Below are 24,213 nucleotides of genomic sequence, written 5' to 3'. Positions count from 1 at the left end.
GCCAGATGTCTCTGTGATTTCTAGAGTTTGGAAGTTGCTTATTTCTTGTTTGCTTAGGTAATATTATATCCTTCTGGAGTCTTTGGTGGAGTTGAAGAATATATAGTTATAGTTTTCCTTAGTTATGATAAAGATAAAATAGATGTAAATATTGTAATTCTTACTTGATAACTGTTTTGTTATGCGTAATTTTGCTATGTTAAAGTTAAAGCCTTCCTTTTTAAAACAGAAAAAGGGGAAATGATGTGGGATTTCATTGGTCAATAAAGAAACTGCCTTGGCCCATCTGATAGGGCAGAATTTAGATAGGCGGAGTAGACAGAACAGAATGCTGGGAGGAAGAGAAAGTGAACTCAGATGCAGGGCAGCTCCTCTCAGAGCCAGACGTGATAAAGCAAGCCGCCAGGTCAGACATGCTGAATCTTTCCTGGTAAGACTGGTGCTACACAGATTATTAGAGATGGGTTGATCAGGATATGAGAATTAGCCAGTAAGGGCTAGAGCTAATGGGCTAAGCAGTGTTTAAAAGAATACAGTTTGTGTGCTGTTATTTTGGGGCATAAGCTAGCCAGGTGGCCAGAAGCCAAGCTGTGGGAAGAGGCCCACAGCTCCCACAACAGTGGTAGTGCACACCTTTAATCCCAGCACTCGGGAGGCAGAGGCAGGTGGATCTCTATGAGTTTGAGGCCAGCCTGGTCTATAAAAGCTAGTTCCAGCCGGGCGGTGGTGGCGCACGCCTTTAATCCCAGCACTTGGGAGGCAGAGGTAGGCGGATCTCTGTGAGTTCGAGACCAGCCTGGTCTACAAGAGCTAGTTCCAGGACAGGCTCCATAGCCACAGAGAAACCCTGTCTCGAAAAACCAAAAAAAAAAAAAAAAAAAAAAAAAAAAAAAAAAAAAAAAAAAAAGCTAGTTCCAGGACAGGCTTCGAAGTTACAGAGAAACACTGTCTTGAAGAAGGATGAGGAAGAGGAGAAGGAGGAGGAGGAGGAGGAGGAGGAGGAGGAGAAGGAGGAGGAGGAAGAGAAGGAGAAGAAGAAGAAGAAGAAGAAGAAGAAGAAGAAGAAGAAGAAGAAGAAGAAGAAGAAGAAGAAGAAGAAGAAGAAGTTGCTGAAGTCCAGTTTAAACATAGATACACCATCACATCAGGAAATATCTCCCCATTTCTTTCTCTTTCTCCCGAGCTGAAATTGGCCTCTATTTCTTAATACTCTGATCCATCGTTCCTGCCTTGGTGGGTTGCAGTATAATTTATTATACATGACATTGCAGAATAGAGCAGAAAGCAGTGTGGCCACTTTTGTACTTGCACTGTATGGTACAGTACAAGCCATGCAGCACATCTCAATGTGCCATTAAATCCCAATGACTCCCTGCCCTTGTATGTCTGAGTGACTGGCATAGGAGTATACACATTACTCCTCAAATCAAGGCAAGAAAAAAAAACATTGCTGAGCTCTGTTCTGACTGCTAAATTCCAGGGTGAGGGTGGAGAGGGAAGGATTTAGAACATATTTTTCTCTGCTGAGATCCTACAGTCTAGAGAGAAACACAGAGGTTTAAATGCAGCTCAGTTAGGAATGAGGTGTGGGTGCTGAGCTGAACAAGTCTGGACCTCAGAGTGCCCATGTGGATACTGTTGCTCACTGTAGGATCTACCTGGTGCATGAAACATTTGCACAACATGGACAAGACCCACTGGGTAGGCGATGCTGCCCCATCCAGAAAAACCATGCTGTTTTCTAGTGAGCTGCTGAAACTTGTCAGGGCTTTCGGAGTTCGTTCTTTGGCCAGAATGAAAAGCTTGGCTGGGGATCCAACCATTCTTGTGGGTGTCGGGCATTTCATACATGATTGGACCCAGTCTGGCCCTAAAACCCAAATTCAGTGCCTGATGGTTTTATTTGCCAAACATGGTTATAGTTTCCATTTGTGACCCTCAATTTTCCATGGAAAATGTTTTAAATGTAGGAATGATGCATCTGAGGGGATCCCCTTCTTCAACACGAAGTTTGTGGCCTTGGGCTAGCCATTTGTACTCTGACTGTGAAACCATAGAAATGAGGACCATATGACTTGCTCACTGCTGAATTCTGTTTACTTAACACTGAACTTAGCATATAAGCATACTCCATAGAGTTGAGGTTTGTGTGATGGATAATATTGATTGTCATACTACAATTGCCTTGGAGACAAACCCCTGGGTGTGACTGAAGGGTTTTCTAGGTAGGGTTAATTGAGGGAGGGAGACCATAAGCACTGTAGCTTGGGTGGAAAGGTATCTTGGCAGGCGGGTGCCAAGGAATACCACAAACTCACCATAAACATAGCAGTTTACGCTCCTACTGGTGTGGGAGGTCCTTCTGTCTGTGTGTGCTTTGATTGGTTAATAAATAAATAAAACTGCTTTGAGCCTATGGCAGAAAAGAACAAAACTAGGCGGGGAAAGGTAGGCTGTGTGCTGGGAGGAAGAAGGGCGGAGTCAGAGAGAGGCATGGAGTAGCCGGAGACAGATGTGCTGAAACTTTGCTGGTAGGCCATGACTCGTGATGATGCACAGATTACTAGAAATGGGTTAAACTAAGATGTGAGAATCGGTGGCGGCCTCTGAGCAGATCAGACTCTCTTTGTTTGCACTCTTCACTCAGGTCCTTCCGGCAACCATGTCTGACAAACCCGATATGGCTGAGATCGAGAAATTTGATAAGTCGAAATTGAAGAAGACAGAAATGCAAGAGAACAATCCTCTGCCTCCAAAAGAAACAATTGAACAGGAGAAGCAAGCTGGTGAATCGCAATGAGACGAAAGTCGCCAATCTGCATTGCCTCCTTATTTTACTTATTTTACTTCTTTTAGCTGTTTAACTTTGTAAGATGCAAAGAAGTTGGATCACATTTAAATGATTGTGCTGCTCCTTTCACATCAGAACTACTGACCAGGAAGGCCTCCCCTGCCTCTCCCACCCATCTGTCGGGATGGCTGGCAGGGAGGGAAGACAACTTGCATGTTGGTGAAGGAAAAAGTTGGGTGGGAGGCAGTGAAATACAGAGTAAAATTCAAGATGGTCCCAGATGTCCTACAGGATATAAAATGCAGTTTAATCAGAATGCCATTTTTTGTTTAAATGATTTTAATTATTGGAATGCACAATTTTTAATATGCAAATAAAATGTTTTAAAACCTGAAAAAAAATTAGGATGTAAGAATTTGCCAATAAGAAGTTATAGCTAATGGGACAAACAATGTTTTAATTAATATAGTTTCTGTGTGGTTATTTTTAGTTCTGGGCAGCCAAGACCAACAAGCAGCCTCCTCCTACAAATTGGTGCCCAACGTGGGGCAAACTAAAATCCACTTAAAAAACTGAGAGAGCTTAATTCTAGACACAAAAATACAGAGTTTAACACAGCTTCTTGCTGTTTACTAGTGGCATGCCACAGCTCCTTTAAGAGAGGTTTTCCTGATTCAGCCATAGCAGGAAAAAAGCCACACCATTTTCAAATGCTGGCTTTCTGGGCCATTCGGCCAGTGCAAACTCTGACTCCTTCAGGCAGGAGGTCTTCCTACAGAACATTTGACTGGGGTTTGTGAGCAGACTGCTGCAGCTTACTTAATGGTGACATGGACTGGTTGCATGCCTGAAAGTGGGGTGGTGTGCATGGTAACTCTCAGAGGCGATGAGTGGCTCTGCCATGCTGGACTGGGAAGGGCATGCAGGCAATGCCATATTTCCCCTAGCAATGACACAGCTTATGTTTTTCAGAAGCACTTAGCATTTTAAGAAGTGCTCCTGGACAATAAAGAATTACAGATAGACAGTAGGACAGATTCAGACATAAAAGACCTCTAAATGGGTCACAGTGTTGGATAAATTTATGTAGGCTTGGAAGAGAGAATAAAAAGAGTATAGAGGGTTGGAAAAGAAGTAAAATTTTTTTTTAAAAAAAGGTAGTCTTTTAAAAGACAGAGTACAGATAGTCATAGATTAAAGGAGTAAAGATAATAAAATAAATATTAAAAAGTAATAGAGTAAAAATAAGTCACATAAAGATGGGATATATACAGAAAGTCTGGATTGTGCGTATTACTGTGATTTCTATGAATTTTTTGATGTGAAAGAGCTAAGTACAGAGAGACATTTCATTGTATGGACTGCTAAGCTAAATCACCATGTATATTATAAAGGTATCATGACTTCCAAATTTGGGTCTAAGGATATATTGCTTTGGAAAAGAGATTCTTCTTTAGTTTCCACAAAGAATGAGAACCTTTGGATTGCTTCCAGACTGGTGTGGTACGATGGAACAAGACCTCCTGAAAGGTTGCCTTAAACACCCTTCAAAGAATAAACAGCAGGAAAAAGTTTGGAGAGAACTATGCCTATATTCCCAAATATTGTTTGTAAATGTTTCTTTACATTTAAAGGGGATATTATATATATATATTAAAATATGCATATATATAATATGCATATATATGCATAATTTGACAGAACTGTTCCCTATTCCCAAATATTGTCTATAAATGTTTGTTTATATTTAAAGGGGGATATGCTATAGAGATGGATACTTTGCATTGGTATGGATCATGGTTTATTGATACAAGTTTTAGGTCAATTTTGTTATATATATATATATTTCTGCTTTTGATTAAGATATTGTGATTGTGTAGCTCATTTAAAATACAATATATAATTAAGAAATATAGGTAGAGAGTCACTATAACAGTCAAGCTTGTAGTCATGTTAGTTAGATTTTCTATATGTACAGAGATGTATTTCAGATAGATAGGTATTCTTCAAACCTTTCAAAGACTACAGAATGTGCCATTTAAAATGTTTTAATAACTTAGGACTTTTTATGACAATGAAACACATCTGTTCCTGGCAGTACCAAGCTACTTCAAGAGGAAGATGGGCATTGAAGAGGCTCCTTATGGAGCTGGTTAGCCATTTGGGCAAGAAACTGCTGATGTGGGAGTGATTTCTTTCTAATCTGTTGCTTTCATTGGTTAATTAATAAAGAAACTGCCTAGGCCCATTTGATAGGCCAACCCTTAGGTTGGTGGAGTAAACAGAACAGAATGCTGGGAGAAAGAAGCTGAGTCAGGCGGTCGCCATGATTCTCCCACTCCAGACAGACGCAGGTTAAGATCTTTCCTGGTAAGCCACCTTGTGGTGTTACACAGATTATTAGAAATGGGTTAGATCAGTATGTAAGAGCTAGCCAATAATAGGTTATAACTAATGGGCCAGGCAATGTTTAAAAGAATATAGTTTCTGTGTAATTATTTTGGGGCATAAGCTAGCCATGCGGGCAGCCGGGTAGCTGGACACAGCCCCGCCACAGCCCCGCACAACAAACTGCTCTTGCCTGGACTGCTGAACTGGACATGCAGGACCCACAGGGAAATGACTGCTGAACTTGCATAAAGGTAAGATGATCCTTTGGGATTCTTGCTTCATAGAAGAGTTTGCCAGACATTCTTCAGGACACAGAAAATATAACTGACAAACTGCCAGTATAGGCAGAACTGTCTTTGAAATTTCCTGCTTCATGGAAAAGTCTGCCAGATACTATAGGCCAGTAGGCTGAAAAGAGATGCCCCAATGGTACAGAAGAACTTTGGGTGACTGTCCAGGTAGCGAGATGTCTCTGTTTCTAGAGTTTGGGAAATTGCTTATAATGTACTTCCTGTTAACTTAGGTAATATTATATCCTTTTGGAGTCTTTGATGGAGTTGAAGAAAGTAGATAAAAAATATTGTAACTGTAAGTCTTGCTTGATACCTGTTTTGTTATATGTAATTTTACTATGTTAAAGTTAAAGCCTTCCTTTTTGGTTAAACAGAAAAGGGGAAATGGTGTAGGAGGTCCTTCTGTTTATGTATTGCTTTCACTGGTTAATCAATAAAGAAACTGCTTGGCCTGATAGGGCAGAACTTAGGTGGGTGGAGAAGACAGAACTGAATTCTGGGAGGAAGAAAGCAGAGTCAGAGAGCTGCCATGGAGACGCCAGGTCAGACATGCTGAATCTTTCCCAGTAAGCCACAACCTTGTGGTGATATACAGATTATTAGAAATGTGTTAAATCAAGATGTGAGAGTTAGCCAATAAGAGGCTAGGGATAATGGATGGGCCAGGCAGTGATTTCATTAATACAGTTTCTGTGTGGTTATTTCAGGTGTAAGCTAGCTGGGCGGCCGGGACAAAGGGCCAACCCGCTCTCTTCTATCTGTGTATTGATTTGATTGGTTAATGAATAAAGAACTGCTTTGAGCCTACGGCAGGGAAAAACAGAACTAGGCGGGGAAAGATAAACTATATACTGGGAGGAAGAAGGGTAGAGTCAGAGAGAAGCCATGGAGTAGCCAGAGACAGACGTGCTGAAACTTTGCTGGTGATCACAAATTACTAGAAATGGGCTAAATTAAAATGTAAGAGTTAGCCAATAAGAAGTTAGAGCTAATGGGCCAAGCAGTGTTTTAATTAATACAGTTTCTGTATGGTTATTTTTGGTTCTGGGTGGCCGGAACAAACAAGTGTCCTCCTCCTACACCCTACTTCCGGATAAGGTTTCCCCAATGAAAGTGTGACATCTCTGCTACAGCAGGGGAGGCTTTTCCCAGCAAAGTTAGAGCTCTGCTCAGGTCCCCCACAGAGTAACAGTTCTGCTCTATCCAACTCCAGAAAAAGTTGTTATAGCTGGGCTCTGCTTAGGCAAAAACATCATGCCATACAACAAACCTCACTCTAGAGATGTTTGGGGAAGGAAAAATTCAGGAGAGTGGTTTCCTAAGATGAGAAACAACATCAAACTGAACAGGGCACAAAGTTTATATAGGGTTTCTTTGGAGGTGGAGTTTTACAGGGTGGTTTGGGATTGGTGGATTTTTTGTGCTCAGGGAGCTCAGGGATTGGTGGGATTCTGTAGCCTGACTCTGCAGCAAACTCAGGGATTGGTGAAATTTCAAGCCCTTGTCCTGGGATCAAGTCAGTGTCGGGGTTTTTTTCCTTGGCCCAGGTCTTGGGTCTAGGCAGGGGGAGGATGTTTTTTTCTTACCTCTTTTCATCCTACAAAGACCAACTCTAACAATACGTAACACTGTTCTATGGACTGGGGTCCCAGGCTGAATAGAAAGGAGGAAGTAAGTGGAATATCAGCATTCACATTTCCCTGCTCTCTTGACTGTGGATCTGAGCTACCCCGTGCTCCTGATGCCGTGTCTTCCCTGATATGATGGGCTATATATAATATCAAACTGTGACCCAGAATAAGTTGTCCCTTCCTTAAGTTGCTTTTCTCAGGTATATTGTAACAATGAGAAAGTAACTGGTACAGTTTAACAGTTTGGATATGAATTGGGTACCCAGGTAGGGCCTAGTTACAGAAAGCAGGTCACCAAGAACACGTCCTTAGCAGTTTTATCCGTTCACATTGCCCCCTTTTCCTCTGCATCCCCTGCCTTCATGCTCCATCACATAACCCCAACACTGTGATATTCTGCCCATGCCTATGTTGCCAATCAACCACAGATCGTCTGAACCCTCTGAAAAGCTGAGCAAATAAATCATTTCTTTCTTTAAGTCATCTCAGGCATTCTGCGACAGTGATACAATGTCTAACTAAGTATTCGTTAAGAATGTAAATATATCTGTCTACCCTAAAACGCTATTTTAGACAGGAAAGACTTACAAAATGGAGTTGGCTCAGCATCAATACAATACTGCTTAGTCTTTTCTTTTTCCCTACTAGGGATGCTCTTATACATCAAAGGCAATTAGGATCATGCTTCATCTGGCATCCAAATTCTGGTGCATGAATTCATGAAAAAGCCGCTGGCCTGTCGCTTTGCAGTCACTGGTGCAGGCCAGAGTTGCACACAGCCAGAGTCATTGTCCCACCAGCTATGTTTCCCTTCTCCTTTTTCCCCAAGCCCTCTGAGTGAGTCCGGGATTTTTCTGTTGGAGCCTCTCTGGAGCAAACCCCGCAGACACTTGGGCTCAAAAAGCCTCCAGAGTCACCAGCTTCCACACGTTCCCTGTGTGGACGACTGGTTCTGTGGCTCCCTCTCCTCCTTCTCAGGCTGCGTCCAGACTAGGTAGCTGCCGTGAAAATCTGCTTGGGCTTCTACTGTTCTATGAAGCAACACTCAGCCTCACACTTTACTGTCATCTTCCCCATCAGCAACAGCAGATTCGGTGGGACAAACGGGAATTCTTAGAGGAGGGAATTAGTTTAAAAAAGAGAGTTTTTTTCCCCACATTAAAAAATAGGAAACACTATTATGATGGAGGGAGTTGGTATGATTACACAGAGAATGGTTTAAAAATGGAACAATTAGATGAGCGGATAACTAACCAAGACGGGATTTATATAATGTTGATTATAAACTTTATTGGTTTGATCATTCTCAGTTTATCCCTTAAAAAAAAGTTGGCTGATATAAGTGCCAAGATTCAAGTCTTAGGAAAACTTAATAAAACAGATCATAGAGATATTCAGATCCATACAGAAGAATTTAAAAGAGAACCAATCTTAGCATTGCATTATAAGGTTAGAGAGGAACAGCCCAAGGTTTTCAAACAACCAACCTTAATTTATTCAGTCACCTTATTGGAACTGCCAAATGACAGGTATCCCCAAGGCTGTGTAAGAGCTGACTAGATTCCTATAGAAATGCTAGATTTGAGGAGATTTAAGGAAGTGATAGTCTAAGATGATATGCATTCACCTTTTGTGAGACATATGTTAAATTCATGCTCAACTAGCAACAGAATTATCCTACAAGACTAGAGAGACTTGACTACAGAAGTATTGGAGCCTGGTCCTCAATTACAGTGGAGGACCTAGTAGAAAGATGAGGCTGGGACCATTGAACAATGAAATAGGGCTAGAAGTATTGAAATGTCCTAAGACCAACTCCTTGGAGAGAACAATTATGCTCATGTACAAAGACAGCCTGTATGTGATGACCACATCTTGGCTCTATGTCATGCAGCTGCTTTGAATGCTTGAGACAGAATTAAAGAAGTCAGAAAGAGAACTAAGTCATTTACTAAAGTGATATAGGGCCCAAAAGAAACTTTCACTGATTTTTTTTTTACAAAGATTGATTCTAGTTGTAAATAGAATGATACCAAATTCAGAAACCAGACAAATAATTATTGAATCTTTGGCTTTTGAAAATACTAATTCACAATGCAAAAGGGTAATTAGACCTTTAAAGGGAAGATCGGCACCCATAGAAGAATGGACCCAAGATGCAGTCAATATTGAATCTCATAATCATGATGATGCTTAGATGAGAGAGGTGATTTCCAGAGTTTGAAGAAAAATCAAAATGCCAGGTGTTTTATTTGCAGTAAACAAGTAAATCCCTAAAAAAGGATTATGGGCAGGACGTTGCTAAAAACAATTTTTTTCTAAGAATAATCCAAACAGAATGCCTTTCCCTTCCGGAGTATGCAAAAGGTATGGCAAAGGCTGGCATTGTCACCATGGAAAACTTCTTCCCAGAGCAACTAAAGAATCTATTGTCTGTTGTAAAACAATAACAACAACAAAAATACTGCTCTGCATGATAGAACAACTTTACAAGAAAAAATAAAAAAATTCAGAAGAAACCATAAAGCTAATATTATAAAGACTAGATTTGAACAAGAGAGACTTCTTAATTAGAAGAGGTAATAGTTCATCAAACAGCATGACCATTCAATCTAAACTAACTTATATGACTAACAAATGCTTCTCATTTGTTCAGATATAGTTTGCCAAGGAAACCTCCGCAAAGTTAGGGTTGAGGAAGGGTTTGTTTGTCTTTTTTGCCTTTTTTTTTTTTGTCTTTTCAAGAGAATGAAGAATGAAGGCATCCAACTAAGAAATCTAAAGACTACTGAACAAACAAAACTTTTGAAGAAAAAGGACAAATCATCCAGAAAAAAAAATGTCCCAAGAAAAAGAGTAAACTGGCCTATTGGTATACCACATCTTCAACAGGATAAAATTTCATAAATTTTCCCAAATGTTTGTTGCTGCTGTTCTCTACAGATACATAATGCAAATGGCCCAGACCAATTAAAAATCAAAGCTGGATTTGGAGTTGGAGCATGGCTATCTCTTTCTCTAAACACAAGCATGCTTGCTAAAAAGAAAATCCAAAATCTCAGTCACATATCAGCAGAGCCACCTGATATTGGACAGAAGAAAATCAAAATTAAAGGACTATTCTATTATCACTATCTTATAATTCTTTGGTTTTATTTTGACTCTTTCAAGCTTTTTCAAAAAGCACAAATATCTCAAAATTTATAAGACTAATATATATTAAAGTTTTTGGCAAACTAATGGTAATACAGAATACTAACAAATTCTAGAAGAGGCATTATCTAGCTTCCTGTACATTATTTCAGGTTTGAGTCTCTATCAAGCAACTAGGAATTAAGTACTCATACTCTGGATTTACATAACAAATTGTGGTCCTTTAACCTCTTCAAGATCTGTAGCATATGACATTTAAAATGTTTAAGTTTTCTGCAGTGAACCATGACCATGACTAGCAGAAACCTTAGAAGTCTCCAGAAGGAGGATGGGGCCCTACAATGATGATGCCACCTGGATTATGGTAATGCCACTAAGAGGCAAACACCACCCAAGGATTGGCTTTGAACTACACTCTGCTCAGGACAATTTCAAAGTGGCTAGCTGAGATGGTTCAACCTCACAGATTACTCTGAATTTTCCCACTACGCAGAGACAGGACAACAAATAATATAGCTAGCTCTCCTAGGACCTGATAATTAACCCAATTTTTTCAGGGTCCCCTAAAGATGCCATCACCCCCAGACAGCAGAATGCAATCTTAAGAACATAACACCCATATCTCCAAGAAGTGGGGCAGGCAGTTTTTGGTCATTCGATGGGTTATGGATATTTTCCATCATTTAAGGGGGTTGGTTACAAGTTGTTATTAATAATGATCAGGAAAAAAAAGCTGAAAAAAGGAGATTAGATTAAGGATTCTTGTTTTGAAAAGAAAAAGGTGGATACAGAAATTAAAGGATAAATGGGTAGATAATTGAATCTACTTTTAAACCAACAAAGCAACTACTAGTTTTAAATATTTTATATTGGCTTGAATTTTTATATAATGATACAAAATTAAAGCTATTTTGTTATACTGCATATGTGTTATAGAAGTGATAGGACAAAAAGGTAGATTATTGAATCCACTTTTAAACCAAAACGGCAACTACTAGTTTTAAATATTTTAACTGATATGGATTTTTGTATATTGATACAAACTCAAGGTTATTTTTGTTAGAACATACTATACATACATTTCTAATCTTGTTCAAGGTATTGTATCTATTCAGCTCATTTAGCAATTTCTTGAAAGTTACTATTACAAACTATTTAGGATAATAAAGAAATGCAGGTTAGTAGTTAGTCACCTATTACAATCAAACTTGTAGTCGTAATAAAGATCTTTTCAAAGTCAAACAGATATATTTTAGATAGGTTGTCTTCAAATACTTCAGAGATCTACAGAATATGACATTTAAGATGTCTTAGTAACATAGGTTCATTTTATCATAGCAATAAGACATGTTTACTCCTGGTAACACCAATCTACTTCAGAGAAAATGAAGGGCATCAAAGAAACTCCATGAAGACTTTAATTTCCTTGTGAAAAATGTGGCTGCTGGGCAAGAAAATGCCCTTACCTCAACTGCTGACCATGTGCTGTCCTGATGGGACTGCTGAACTTTGCCAAGGGTAGGACAGCCCTTCAGAATTTCTTGTTTCACAGAAAAGTCTGTCAGATATTCTAGGCCTGCAGGCTGAAGATGGATGCCCCAATGTTACAGAGGAACCTTGGGTAACTGTCCAGACAGCCAGATGTCTCTGTCATTTCTTAATTTTTGGAAACTGTTTGCTTTGCATGCACTTCCTGTTTACTCAGGTAATATTATTTCCTTCTTGGGTCTCTGATGGAGTTGAAGATTAGATTGTTATACTTTTCCTTGTTACCAAATTCAGAAAAGAAACTCACAAAAGAAATGTAAAGTGTGTAAGTTTGATAGACATAAAAAGGTAGCTTTGGGCTGGTAATATAAGTTAGAATAGAAAGTGAATTAGATACAACACTGTGGACACTGAGATAGAGTAGATAATGAAGTATTTTCTCTGAATTTGTCAAACGCAAATGGACTAGACATTATTAATGTAATTATTGCCTATATATACTGTACAAAGTTATTGTACTTATTGTATATAGTTTTTCTCTGTTAGTTATAACCTTCACTTTTTATTTGGAAAGGGGGGATGTTGTAATATTTTATTTATGTTCTGACAAATAAAGTTAACCATAGAGGTCTGGAAGTCTGTACAAACAAGAGACAGGAAGTGATAAGGTGGGCTATACACAGTCTGAGGATTTGGAGAGGGAAGAGGTGACTGTGGCTGCTCCTTTGCTTCTCTGATCTTTCAGCATTTTACCCAGATATCTGACTCTGAGCTTTTATTTTAAGACAACTAGAATCAGGCTTCAGTCATACCCATCCCACAGAGCCACACTTCCTGATACTGTCTCCCCGTGTGGACTATGGAGCTAATCACACTTGAACTCCCACAGTCAGTGAGTGTTGCACACACCTTCTGTCAGTAAGACGAGTGTTTCCTTATTAAAGAGAAGTTCAGCAGTTAGGAGTGGTCATTGCTTATATAAAGACTCCAGATGTACTTCCTAGCACCCACATGACTGTGACTTCAGTTCCAGGGGTTCCAGCACATTCTTCTGGCTTTCATGGGCACCAGGAACACATATAGTATACATATATACATACAAGCAAAACACTCATACACACAAAAATAAGTAAATCTTTAAAAAAAAAAAACATACTGTCAGTACCAGGTATGGTGCTTATGCATTTAATTCCAGCACTTGGGGGGCAGAGGCAGGGGATCTCTGTGAGTTTGAAGCCAGCCTGGTCTAGAGAATGAGTTTCAGGAAGGTTTCAAAACTACAGACAAACCCTGTCTCATAAAACCAAACAATAAATAAATAAATATAAAGTAGATCCTAAATATTTCCTTCCTGCCATGTAAAGTTCATTTTTCCAAAAGAGACTGGTGGGATGTCACTCTTCTGTGTAGATGTGTATTCAAGCAGTTTATCTAAACACCAAGACTATTTGTCCCCTTTTCACAGAGACTTTGGATGCAGAGATCTTTATTATTTTTATCCATCAATTTACTGAAACTATAGGTCTCTTCTCTAGAAAAAAAATGTCCCTGTACACATGTCTATAACAGTTCCATTCTAGTATGTATGGTCATTTAGTGACCAGAAATCCAGGGACTGTGGTTTTAAACATCTAGAGGAGCAGTGTTTGAACTCCCAGGCATCTCAGATGCCAGCTGATGCTTCTTCCATCAGCAGGGATGTTCAGTTAAGCCCTGTCAGAGCTAACTCCCAGCAGAAATGATACCTCTCACTGCGTCCCCTTTACACCTCAGTGGCCACAGCTTCTGTTGAGCCTGGGTAAATGACAATCGGTGTGGTGATAAATGGGGACAGCTAGCCTCTGCCAACAGGTGCTGCTGGGTTCTTGACAAGCCTGGCTCCCAGATTGCAGAACAATGCCACGGCTGTGACATAGCACTGGGGCCACTTCTGGGGGGTGACACTTGAGACTGGCTGCCTTCTGGGAGGGAAAGCAGGCTGATAGTAGGCCACCAGCCACTTCAAGGTATCAGAGAAGGCAAGTTGTAGGGACTCACCTGGTAACTTTTTTCACATATGGCAGCAGGTGTTCTCTTCAGTCCCCATACTGAAAGTCAGCTTCTATATTTTGGGACCCAGGGTACCCGCCCGTAATATGCTGGTGTCTGGGTAAAGATACAGATTACACACTGGGTCAGAACCCAGAGAGTAAGACGCCTTGAGGAAGTATTCTCAATCTGTGGGCCGCGGCCCCTAAGCCTCGAATGGCCGTTTCACAGGGGTCACCTATCAGATATCTTGAATAACAAATGTTTATAGTACGATTCATAATACTAGCGAAAATATAGTTATAATTCTATGCTTGAGGTCACCACAACATGAGGAACTGTAGTAAGGGGTTGCAGCATTAAGGTTGAGAACCTCTGCTTTAAGAGGAACATTCTCAACAGATCAAAATGTAAGTACAGTGTCTGGTCTGTCTTCTAAGTATTCCACTGAATTCACTTTCTGTGCTGCCTATGGACTGGATATGAATAGTCAGAATCGTGATCCATTTTACACTATGTAAGAACAGTGCAAAGACAGTGGACTCCGCGGACCGCTCTGTCGCGGGGAAAAACTGAGCGTGCCACATTTGGGGATCAAGGATTCTTACAAAAGAAGTACATCTGTGATGAATTTCATTACCTCTCCATAAAGAAATTCATAGAAATGAATTCTATCTAGCTTGCAAGGTTTGGTTGGGCAAGAAAGACAGCTAAAATGCAGTCTTTTACAAGTTTCTTACAAGGAAACATGAGTAGACTTCATGTTTCCTTTCAAACTCCCCTCCTAAGAAGTCGGTCACAGGTGAGCATGCTGTGCTCTAATAAACACGGCGTTATCTACTAGGCTAGCTAAAGTCCCAAGAACGGCTTTGCACAAAAGTTTCCCTCCTGGGAAAGCGCTTCTCCGGTCACCTGACAGTTCAAAGGCAGCCCCATCTCGTTTTCTGGGTCACTGCCCTATTGCACCAGCCACCCATTTGGTTCCGAGAGACCACAATTCCAGGAAGTTTGCAAAGGACCACAGTGCAGTTCTTTGCAACGAGTCTTCTCCTAACAGTGGAGTGAGGCAAGGACAACCTAATAAATTGCCTCGCTTTTGGCCTTCCGGTCCCACCTGGCATTTTTCTCAAGTGCTGCTCAGAATGAGCACCAGCTCCACCTAGTGGTTATTTCTCAAAAAAATACAAAATGCCGCTGTATTTTTGATAACAGCAGGCCATTTGACAACCTAGTAAGATAGTCGCATGTGACTCTCAGTTACCGTAAAGGTAGCTAGTCCATGTTGAGCTCTGCCATAAAGGTAAGATGTGTTGTATTTTAAAAGTCTATTATTAAAAATAACTATGACTGTTTATAATTTTATATCAATTGCATACTGTTAGACACCATCAGTGTGTCTATACATGCCAAAGACTGGTAGGCCCTGGTCATTCAAAAATAAACTCCGTGTTCTGGTAGCACAGACAGACAAGCTGACAGGGCACTGTCGTAGGCTGAGAATATGGACGTAGAAATACATTTAGAGATTCTGTATCTTTATTCTTCATTTCAGTCACTTGTTCCTACAGAAGCCAGAGCTGGAAAAGTGCCTTCCTGCAGCCCAGTCTGAAGTAAGGCCTCCTGAGTACCGTCCAGGTAAGATGTTCCCGATATCGACCTCTCTGAAGGAAATGTCCTGTCTTCCTGCTCCTTCAGGCTCTTTGTCTCTGATTCTCGCTTTCTAGAAACTGTTCTCTATGTCAGTGAGAGAGAACTGTGTAACTGACCTCCTTGTCTGGTTCATGGGCTCAACTCATTTCTATGGAAGCGACTCCAGGACATGTCCTGGAAGCTGTGAAGCCTGCCTTCCTCTCTGGAAAGCAGCAGGGTCTGCAGATGGAGATGGCTGTAGAGGAGGGTGTCTCACGGCATCCAGAGATGGGAAGAGACTCTTCGAGAGGTGACCTGAGAGGCCAGAGAGATTCAGTGTTATCAATACTACCTCTGACAGGAATCAGCACCAGCCCTGAGCTCTGTCAAGTCGGGGCTATGGGTGTGGGCTCCCCATTAACCCTGAAGCAGGCGTACCCTAGGTCTGCCCCGGGCTCTCGCGTGGTCAGCAGAGAGTGCCCACTCACGTCTCCTCCACTTGTCCTCTCCGCCCTCATTTGACCCAAGTGTTTAGCAATACTCACACCTACATTCTGTGCTCACATCAGTGCACACAAATGCACATGTTCCACCTACTTTGATTCACAAGTGCCGAATCGTGAATCCACCAAACAAGCACGCACACGCACATGCACTCATACTTGTTCACGCCTGCTCTCACGTACGCACACTCACATCCTCATACACCGATGACGTCTCACCCACAGCACCTTGCTGACCTCTTTCTGGCAATCTCCAAAAGGAAGATTTGGGCATGATTAGAAAGAATGTCTGTAAAGTTGGGTATCAGGTTAAAAGTTTGTTTCACTCTGTCCTGACGGTGGTGGTGCACGCCTTTAACCCCAGCACTCGGGAGGCAGAGGTAGGTGGATCTCTGTGAGTTTGAGGACAGCCTGGTCTAAAAAAGTTTGTTCTACTCAATTACCAACTTCCAGGAGGTTCAGAGTTTTGTAATCCCTGGGACCCAATGACAGGAAGGTGTCTGCTGGGGTGAATAGTTTCAACAGTTTATCAATGGGTTTTCTCATATTTCCCTCTGAAATGCCACTGTGTGTCAATTTCAGTTTGCACACATCCTTTATCAAGTTGAATAAAGTATTCCTTAGCATGAATTCCTTTTTAAAATGCTTATCTAGGAACTGGAGGGATGGCTCAGAGGTTTAGAGCACTGGCTTGCTTTTCCAGAGGACCCAAGTTTGATTTCCTGCACCCACATAATGGCTCAGAACTGTCTGTAACCCCAGTTCCAGGGGATTCAATAACCTCTTCTGGCTTCTGTGGGCACAAGGCACACAAGTGGTTCACAGACATAGATGTAGGTAAAACAGCCATATACACAAAATAAATTAAATTTAAGTTTTTAAAATGAGAAGAGGGAGGAGGATTAAAAAAAAAAAAAAAAAGAGGTGTGTCTATCCAGGCCTGGTGGGATAGGCCTGCAGTTTCAGCTGTGCTGGAGCCTAAGGCAGAAAACCAGCAAGCACAGCCCAGTCTGGGCTACAGAGTGAATTCAGTGTCAGCCTATATAACCTAATGAGACCCTGTCTCAAATAAAAACCAACAGTGCATAGGGACTTAGCTTGTAAGAGGGTCAAGGTTCATCTTCTAGAACTGAAAGAGAAAAAAAAGAACTGTGGGGATTCACAAGAACAAAAGGCACAGGTTTACAAAGTAACTCAATGATAGTATGCTTACCTCTCTTGCACAGGGCCTAGAGTTGAACCCCCTGTGCCACATAGGAGGGAGGGAGGGAGGGAGGGAGGGAGGGAGGGAGGGAGGGAGGGAGGGAGGGAGGGAGGGAGGGAGGGAGGGAGGGAGGGAGGGGAAGAGAAAAGGCACACATGGCACTTGCCTACTCTGTGCCCCAGGTCCTGGGCAGTTTCTACAGTCAGTGAGTAAGCTGCCATTTGGGATAGAGGGTGCTCAAAGTAATAATTATGTGTGAATTCCTACTGGGCCAGCACTTAGCAACGGCAGTCCATCTTCCATAGCCTGCAAGAGAGCCGTGGACTGGGACTGGGATAATGCTAACCACGACAGCCTTGGACTGAGGCTCACTCAAGCACCCTCCTGACATCTCAGGGTTGAGGCTCATTCAAGGGTCCTGGTGACCCTCGGGAGAACAGCTCTTGCAGTCAGAATTGGGGCAGTGCCCCACCCTGCCCCCACCTGCCTCGTTTCTCAAGTCTTTCTTCTTCTCAGACAGCAGAAAGGAGGTCTGTTTCCAACAGAGGAGAGGGACGGTCTCCTTACAGGTACCTCAACTAGTGCTTGAACTAAATGAAACTGCCATCTCTGAAGGTTAAAGGAACGCCCAACTGTCGGCCATTTTATCTGGTTCAGACGGATACTCCCCACACCACCAGAGAACAGGTTTTCCCAGTTGCCTTTGTCCTCCAGCATCAAGCAATCACTGGGTCCATGATACACTAGGAGCCCAACAGACCAGCAGATCAACCAAAGGGTGCTAACAAAACATTCCTATTTGGATCTTTTCAGGGTTTCTAGGAACCAACAGAGAAAACTCTGCCATGGAGCACAATTTCCACCCTCCATGTGAAACCTGCCTTGACCACCTTTCCCTGGGGTTGAGAAAGAAAGCTCAGCGGGACTCGGGTGGTGATGTTCAGGGACATATTCTGAAGGATGTATGTCTCAGGATAGAGTGCAGCTGGCAGTTGCAGAAAAAAAATCAGAGTATCTTTCCCTAAGAAGTGGCAGTGAAGAGCATATGCTTGAGAAACACCTGCCTTTGGGAAACTCGCTTTTTCCACCTCCACACATAGCAACATCACTCACATTAGCCAGAAGGTGGGGACAACCCGACCGTGGTGAGTGCACACAGCAATGGTCTGTACATACAGTGAGTATTGTTCAGCCTTAAAGGGCAAGGAAACTCAGACTCCTAATCCCACATGGAAGAAGCCTGAAGACGTTACACCAAGTGAAGAGCCAGTCACAAAAGGGCAAAGGCTGTGTGGTTCCCTTTATTTGAGTTATAAAAGCTGTGAGGTCACAAAGATAGAAGAGAACGTATAGCAGTAGTTGTCAGGGACTGCGGAAAGAAAGGAATTATGAGTATAGAATTTCACTTTCACAAAATAAAGAGTTCTGGGCATTGGCTGCACAGCCCTATGATTGTATTTAACACTGCTGAAACAGTTAACACGATCAACTTTATGATATGTGGTATACGTGTGGGTCATGAATGCATATCTGTACATACATTTGGAGACCACAGGAAGACATCAAATGTCCTGCTCTATGGTTCACCACCTTATTCCCACAGGGTCTCTCATTGAATCTTCAGCTAGCCTGATAGCCAGGGAGTCCCAGTGATCCTCCTGTTTCTGCTGCTCACCACCCAGTGCTTGGTTACAGGCATGGATGACTAGGCCCAGTTTTTTACATGGTTTCCAGGGTTTGAGCAGTTTGAACCCGCGTCCTCAGGCTGGCATAACAAGCACTCTTTACCAGCAAGTTTTCTTCTCCAGCCCCAACTACGTGTATTTCGCTATAATTTAATAGTTACTTTATTTTATTTTAAATTATGCGAGAATGTGTGTGGTGGTATGTGTTGGTGCGTGTGGATGTCTGGAAACTATGAGAGGGTATTGGTTTGCCTGGAGTTGGAGTTACAAGCTGCCTGACATAGGTCTTGGGAACCAAACCTGGGTCCTCTGAAAGACCAGCAGGTACTCTTAACCATCAAGTCATCTCTCCAGCCCCACACAATTCTATGTTTTTCTTAACGTTGTCTTTGAGACTGGGTCTTATGTAGCCAAGAATGACCTTGAATCTCCTGCCTCTACCCACCCCACCCCCATTAGCTGGGATTAGAGGCATTTCATCATACCCTGTTTATGTGTTCCTGGGGATTGATACCTAGGGCCTCATGCTTGCTAAGCAAGCACTCAGAAAACTGAGTTATATCCCTCCTTTCCATGACTTTAATTGTGATCTGTTCCATTTGCTGACTGGGTTGTGGATAACCCTGTTCTTCAGGCCTGTCCGTCCTATGGGTCGGTTTAAACATCTGGTCTCCGAGCTCGGTGCAGCTTTGATAGGAACACATAAGTCTCCTCCTACAGGATGTAGACGTGTGAGCCCTTGGTAGCGGCAGTGGACAGCCTCGGGATGGGTGAGAACGGAGAGTGCTGCTCTTCTTAACCCTGGCCTCAGCAATGAATGGATCCACAGAGAACTTACTTTTCCTGCCCACACAAGCAAAACATTCTCTCTCAGCTGTCAGTAGGCCCGATGTTTGCTCTGGCTGAGCTGCAGAACTGTCCAGGCAGGAAATAAGCTATAGGCTCTGATGTCCTCTACGGTAGGCTAAACAACAGCCCTACAAAAACACCCACATCCTAGTTTAGGAACCGTGAGTGTTAGCTTTCAAGTGAAAAGAGAATTTGCACATGTGCTCCAGTGAAGGACCCTGCGATGGGGAGATGATCTTAGGTTGTCTGGATAGGCCTAGAAATGTTCACAAGGATCGGAAAGAAGAAGGCTGAGGAGAGGTGTTGCAGTATAACTGTCTGACTTCAAAGAGAGCTGAGACCACTTCCAAGAGACTTCAGAACTGGGCCTGTTAAATGCTGATGCTCTCTCAAAAAAGAGGGGTAAAGAGATCACTGGACCTTCATCTGAGATTCTGACCACACTCCCTCCTAGACCTTCCAGCCTGCTATATATTATTCTGCCCTGATTGCATGTGACCTCATGGCCCTGGGAAGTGCTACAGTCTATAGACCATGGAAGGTTAACTGAAGGGGTGATTCCATCAAGCTGGAATGAGACTTCGCAGTGATGTAGTTGCTTTGGGGTCCCCCAAGCTCCTGTAAGCAACTCATCATCCGTGCACTGAAAGAAAGCCCAGTAAGATCATTGGCTTCCTAAGTTGGTAGACTTTTAACTGGGGGTTTCTCTCCTGTTCACTGGTTCCCAAATAACCACTCCGAGGCTTAATATTAATTATAAACTATTTGGGCTATTAGCTCATGCTTACGATTAACTAGCTTTTACAACTTAAATTAACCCATTTTTCTATCCTATATTTTACCATGAGACTTGTAGCTTGTTACCTCACATCTTGCTTCCCCAGTGGCTGCATGTATCTCCCAGTTCTGCCTTCTTTCTCTCTGTATCTCTGTTTGGATTTCCTGCCTGGCTATATTCTGCCTGGCTATTGGCCAAATCAGCTTCTTTATTAACCAATAATAATAAAATATGTTCATAGCATACAGAGGGAGATCCCACATCATCTCCCCTTTTCTGTCTATTTAAAAAGAAGGGTTTAACTTTAACATATTAAAATTTCATGTAACTAAACAGGTATCAAACAATAATTACAATTATAATATTTAGTCTATTTGTATTTGACAAAATTAAAATAGTACACTATCATCTATTCTATCTTTTGGATTCATTCATTTTGAGGAGACAGGGGAGAGGGAGCTTGTCAGATCCAGGGGCCCAAAACAAGCAACCACAGACTCTGAAATAGACTGTTATTGGTGCCCTGAAACAAGGGGGGTAGATGTTTGTTCTAGGTCTCTGGGGAAGAGTTCCCGAAACACAAGGTTGTGGTAAAGGTAAAGGTGCCGCATCTCTGCTGACACTGAAGACAAAAGAAAGCTGTTGGTCCCCAAGTGAAGGAATGTGGCTTTAGAAGCTGGGAAGGGAGGGACAAGGAACCAGACTCTCCCTAGAGATCCTGCTTCCAATCTTCAAATCAACAGGACGCTAAGAGAATAAACACTTTAAGTTGTCAGGGAATGTGTTATAGCAGCCAGAGGAAACTAATACACTCCAGAAGAGAGGCTGGTCCCTGACCTCTCTCATTCCAGCATACTTCAGAAACTCCAGAAGAAGATGGGTGAACAGTCTAGACTCACAGGAATACAGGCACTTAGGTGCATCCCAAATTCTTTGGGACTCTCTTGAAGCTAGGAGAACAGAGGCCTAGAAGAAGAAGCATGGGAAAGGAACATCCTTGTGAACTGGAACATATGGACTACGAATCCTGAGAAGCTGCCCTTGGGATGCAGTCATCCAGATGAGCAAGGTCGTGTTCAGGAGCAAGAAAAGACATCAGGGTCCTGATGGTGGTGAAGCCCACACAGAAGATGAACCTGGAGCTTAGGAATAGAATCAACATCCCAAACTTCTAGAAAATGCAAAGTCTCTAGTTGATTGAATCCTTGATGCTGCTGAGAGTCCTCACTATGACAGTTCTCTGCTCCTGTCTGGTCCCCAGCTTAGCCTTGTCTCCACCCAGCCCCATCAAAACTGCCAACTCATGAGCATCCACCATGTGCAGCAGGTCTCATGGGCTCTTCTAAGGAACTCCATTGCCTTCCTTTGCTCATGCAGACTTGTTGTCTCACACATCTCGTTCTTGTCTCCTTCCTTGACCATCTCTCTGAACTGCCTGAAGGCACTGTGTGAAGCATGATACATAAATAAACAAGCCCCCCGACAGCGTGGCAAATGCCTGTGACCTCAGCTTTCAGGAAGGTGGGCAGTAGGGTTGTTGTAAATTCAAGGCCAGCTGGGCTACACAGCAGAGCCTATCAATAAAAAGAAGGGTCCTGGGGAGATTGCCCAGTGAGTAACATATTTAGTGCCTGACTGCGATCCCAGGGCTCACACAAGGACATGGGAGGCAAGGTTCAAAGGTCATTTAGCCTGCAGTGTGAGACAGTGAATGACAGATACCCTACCTCAAACAAAATGGAAACACATCAGTTGTGCTCTGACCTCCATGTGACACTGTGACGGAGCCACGTCTCTCATCTTACACACACACAGTTACCAAAACGGACAAAAACTTCTGCAGCTGGGTGTTGATGGTACATGACTCTAATCCTAGCACAGGTCCATGTGTGCATGCACTGAGCTGCATGCCATTGTGGACTGCTGTGCTCTGGGCATGTCGTGGTCACAACTATCCTGAATTCAGAGGAGCTGTGAGAAGTCACAAGAGACCTTCACCGTATTGGAACCCCCTGAGAAGTCAATTCCTTCCTGAGAAGGAGGATCCACTCCTTCTCCGAGAGTGGGTCATAAGATGGCATTTGGAATTCCACCCCTGGATATCTAAGTGGCTAACCACTGAGGGGGAGCGGAGACTGTTCTTCAGTGATGTAACTGCCCCTAAGTTGCTCATGCTCTTCTACTTAACCCCTAAGCCATGCTTCTCGAAGAAAGCCCAGTTAAACTCACCGGTTCATCAAGTTGGACTTGGTTGGGTCATGTTTCTGACCTGTCGTTGGGGCTATATCGGGGAAATAAGGATCAGTTCATGGCTCCCCAGGAAAATCAGATGCCTCGCTGCCGTAGCGTTGTGTATGTGTGGCCTTTCTATGAGGAATGACTAGTCAGACTTTCCCGCTGCTGGCTGACTCTGGACAAGCTCGGTGCCCAGTTAAAGGGCCCTTTGCCTCTCTTTGGGTGCTGTCGTTTTTCCTACCTAGGGTTTTGTCGCGGGCTCCAGGTGTGCCATGGAGATAGGGAGAAGTGAGTCCACAGGCTGTCCAAAAAGAACCTGGAGAGAATCCTGACATAGACCAAGGTGTAGCTCTGGTGTAGCCTTAAGGTCTAGGATTCTGAATCTGAGTCCAGTTCCTTACCTGGGAGCCAGAGAAAGGGGCAGCCTCGGGTGGCTCCACAGGGAAGCTAAGCATGAAAGTCACCAGATTTCGACAAAGTCAATGAAAATTTGCAAATGAATGAGGCTACGTCGCTAATTTTTCTGTGACCTCTGAGAGGGAAGGGGCAGGTAGTGGCACAAGAGCCTGCTTTGCCTGCTTCTGTGGGGAGGTACAGAGGGGCTAAAAAAACAACAACCCAAATCCCTGCTCAGATCTCCCTGTGTGTCCTGTTTTCCCTTAGGCTGCACAACCTCCTTAGCTTTGGCCAGAAGCTGTGTGACCCTGAGCAATGGCTTAACCTTCAGCAGGTGGCTTTCTCTCAGAGGGAGGGAACATTTGCTGAGTGATGACAATGGCTCCCATTTATCAACACATGTTTTCATTTAAGCCTTTCAACACCTCTATGACATAGACTTTATTATACTTTTTAAAATCTTATCAGAAAGCTGAACCTCAGATATGTAAAGCTGTTTGTCTGAGACCTCATGGCTAATACTCCAGAACTCAGGATTTGAGTTGAGAGAGCAGACTTCAGTCTCAAGGTCTCAGCTAAGCCTGGATCAGAATTCTTGTAAGAGAATGTATGGGCAGATTGGTTGGCAAAGGATTACTAAGTGTATTTAATAGCTTATATAAAAGATTGTTGATTTTTAGAAAAGAAAGTTTTAAATAGTGTTTAAAGTTTGATATACATCCCTGATAAAACTAGGTCAATGAAACAAAAAGCAGTGTACAAAAATGGAAATACTACTAAGAGAAAAAGTTTATTAACCTAGTAATAAATACAAATTAGTATGTGTGAGGGGAGAATGGGAAGAGAGCGGTCTGCAAGCCAAAAGCAGCCCTGGGGAGACTGGGAACTGTGAGAAATAAATGTCCATGATTTATAAACCCTCAGTCTGGGACAGTCTGTTAATGTAGCCAAGAGAACTAAGATTTTGTATTACCTACAAGGAAGAAGAAAAATTGTGCAATATAGAAAGAAACATAATCATAGTTCAATGCACACAAATTACACTGCTGTTAGCTTATCAAACTAGAGGATAAAGTGGCAACTGGAGCGTAATTGATTTAATGTACTCCTAATTTGTTGCTATTGTGTTCCTGGGATGAATATTTAGGTGTCTGATCAA

The 24,213-nt window shown here is 42.5% G+C and overlaps 1 protein-coding gene across 1 annotated transcript; it reads left to right on the top strand.

Annotated features, from left to right (window-relative positions):
• Nucleotides 1–2,653: 2,653 nt before the first annotated feature.
• Nucleotides 2,654–2,800, top strand: LOC130884117 (thymosin beta-4-like). Its single transcript, XM_057785087.1, has one exon. It carries the CDS (start codon nucleotides 2,663–2,665, stop codon nucleotides 2,798–2,800), a length of 138 nt encoding a protein of 45 aa, XP_057641070.1. The 5' UTR covers nucleotides 2,654–2,662.
• The last annotated feature ends 21,413 nt before the right edge of the window (nucleotides 2,801–24,213 follow it).

Source organism: Chionomys nivalis, chromosome 11, assembly GCF_950005125.1.
Source record: "Chionomys nivalis chromosome 11, mChiNiv1.1, whole genome shotgun sequence".
In the NCBI taxonomy this organism is placed as follows: Eukaryota; Metazoa; Chordata; class Mammalia; order Rodentia; family Cricetidae; genus Chionomys; species Chionomys nivalis.
Note: the sequence above shows the minus strand (reverse complement) of the source record. Positions and strands in the feature narration are given on the sequence as shown.